At 42.4% G+C, this 2,459-nt stretch overlaps 1 protein-coding gene across 3 annotated transcripts in view; it reads left to right on the forward strand.

The window, feature by feature from the left end:
• The window catches only part of LOC101846351 (G protein-activated inward rectifier potassium channel 3), a 101,593-nt gene that overhangs the window by 44,167 nt on the left and 54,967 nt on the right, over positions 1-2,459 (forward strand). Inside the window, exon 1 of one of the 3 annotated variants that reach the window (XM_035969891.1) lies at positions 711-1,904. The exons of the other annotated variants lie outside the window; for them this stretch is intronic. Coding sequence (XP_035825784.1) covers positions 1,833-1,904 — 72 coding nt within the window. The 5' untranslated portion in view covers positions 711-1,832. Of the gene's footprint in view, positions 1-710; positions 1,905-2,459 lie in introns of those variants that run through there. 3 annotated transcript variants of the gene reach the window in all.

Consider the following 2,459-nt stretch of genomic DNA (forward strand, 5'->3'; position numbering starts at 1 on the left):
TTGTAGTGTTTTTGTGTGTGTGTGTTTTGTTTTGATTTTTTATGTGGAGCGAGAGAAAGAGACAGAGAGAGGGAGGCTGGTGATAACAAAACGTTTCTGATGGTCCGAAAACACGGGCCTGATTTTCATGGCTTTCCAGATGGGTGCGCTATTTTCACAGCACAAGTTGTCTCTTTACTTTTGTTTCGTGTGTTTATTTATTTGGGGTTTTTTTTTTACGTTTTTTGTGTTTCTTCACAAAATCTACCCGTATTGATTTATTCGGCCCACGTAAATGCTAGGAAGTGAAAATGTCAGAAACAACGCAGCATACATTTGGAATTCGATTTGCCTGTCACTTACGAAAACGGTTAGATTCCTCAGCCTCATCTTTATAATTGAGAGTAATTTTTATTATCTATCATATTCTTTTTAGTTTTGTTTCCTTTTGTTTATAGCTTACTTTAAAACGATACTGTTCTTGTCCTTTTGTGCGGTGGCCCCACGTGTCGGTGGTCGACCACACAGCTATCCGTGTTCCATTATCTTGATTGCTATGTATCACAGGCATGAGATGATGGGGAGGGGTGGGGCTCCAGGGGAAGAGTGGGGGAATTGGTGAGAGAGAGGGAGGGGGCGAAGAAGGGAAGAGCTGGTTGGAGAAAAAAGAGAAGGGGAAGAGATGATGAACGATGCTCTCCCCGTTTCATTCTCTCTCCCCCTCAATTCGACTTACTCATACCAGAGCTGTGTGCGTCCTGTAATTTTCCGTTGGATGTCTTCGGTGTTTGGCTGTGTCGCTCATGATGTGCTGTGGGTGGCAAAAGCTACGACAAAAGAGAAAGAAGAGTCATTAAGTCAACAGAAAGGTCTTACCCCGTGGTAGCTCCAGACAATTAAGCATCATTTATTGCCAATGTTCACGTTGTTTGTCTAGACTTGGAGAGGAAAATAAGCAAGATAAAGCGTCATCGTGAGACTAAGCGGCAGTGCGGAGAGAAATACGGGTCTCTCTGATTGAGGGATTAATTAATGACAGTACAAGTCAAGCACATCCGGGCACAATAGAAAAGCAGTTAAAAGGGTTCCCTTCTCGTCACGTACTAGTGACTGAGGAAGCAACAGTTGTGTTTTGGTGTTTACTCGCGGAGTCTTGGAATTGCAAAAAAGGTTTATTTTTTGGTATTATTTTGTTTTGATTTGATTTAGTAACGAACACGTCGTGAGACGCTGTTTCGCTGACGAAGGTTGGAAGGAATTCTTTTTTCCTCTCGACTGAGTGGTTTCTTTGTGCCTGGTTCCAAGCCTGTGGGTATCACAAGAGGATAATATCTCTACTCTCTAACGCGCCAGATTTCGTTGGTAGACGTAGCCATGCCAGTGGTCGTCGACACCTCGCTGCTCCGTGTGAAGAACACGGCTGGGAACATGCTGACTTGGCTAGCACGCGATGCCAGAGGAATGCACTGCAAACCAGCTCACAAATCTTCCTCCTGATATTTGGTGTTAAAAAAAAACAACCTGCGTGTTGATCCACACTTGTACAGAAATGGGTATCTCAGGAAACTGTTTTTGGACGTTTTAGTCACCGATTTTTTTATATTCGTATTTTGCCAAATTCGTCATTATTGTTTTTTCGGTTTCCTGGCGCAGTTGCTGTAAATTTTCTCCTGTGCGGTGTGCAAGGCCTCACTTTATTTCATCGAATGTCAGTGTGTATCGAATGTTTGCTGCTACTTGCCACGTTGAATATGGTTGCAGGTGGAGTATTAGCGAGTTATTTCTGTGCTTTCGAGGGAGTGAAGGTCTTTCCCGTAACCCTCGTCCTGTGACATCTTCGCCTACTCAGTAATATGATTGTGGATTGTGCTGAAGCGAGCGAGTCTCTGTTCTATACCAACAGCTCACTGAGATTGTACAACGAGGTAGTGAACGATGTCGTTTCTCATGGTTTTGTTGGGTTAATTTGTTGGTTGGTCGGTCGGTTAGTTGGATTTTTTGTGTGTGCTGTTGCTCGTTTTGTTTTGTCTTGGTTGGAGTTTTTTTGGTCTTGTTATTTCATATATATGTTTTGTTTTTGGGTTGGGTACTTTTAATGCCGTTAACAAGACCATTGATCTCTTTTTGCTTGCTTTTTGCATACTTTAATAGAACTCCAGCAAACACCAATTATCTTTTTAAAGAAAAATTGACTGCCTCTTTCTCCTCCTCACTTTCTTCTCTCCATAAACTCACCCACGTGTGCTGTAGCTCATATTATGTGTTTAGCTGTTTTTTATTAGAATGAGACAAAATACAGACATCCATGCCTGCAATGTCTATGAAGTATTTTTTTTTCTGCATGATCTCCCTCTTTCCACTTCAGATCCTACTAATGATTGGACTTTCCTTCTGGAATCTCTCCTCAAATTAACCTCCTCCTTCTCTTCCTCCTCCTCATCAATCTCCTCCTCCTCATCAATCTCCTCTTCCTCATCCTC

Source organism: Aplysia californica, unplaced genomic scaffold, assembly GCF_000002075.1.
Source record: "Aplysia californica isolate F4 #8 unplaced genomic scaffold, AplCal3.0 scaffold00192, whole genome shotgun sequence".
Lineage (NCBI taxonomy): Eukaryota > Metazoa > Mollusca > Gastropoda > Aplysiida > Aplysiidae > Aplysia > Aplysia californica.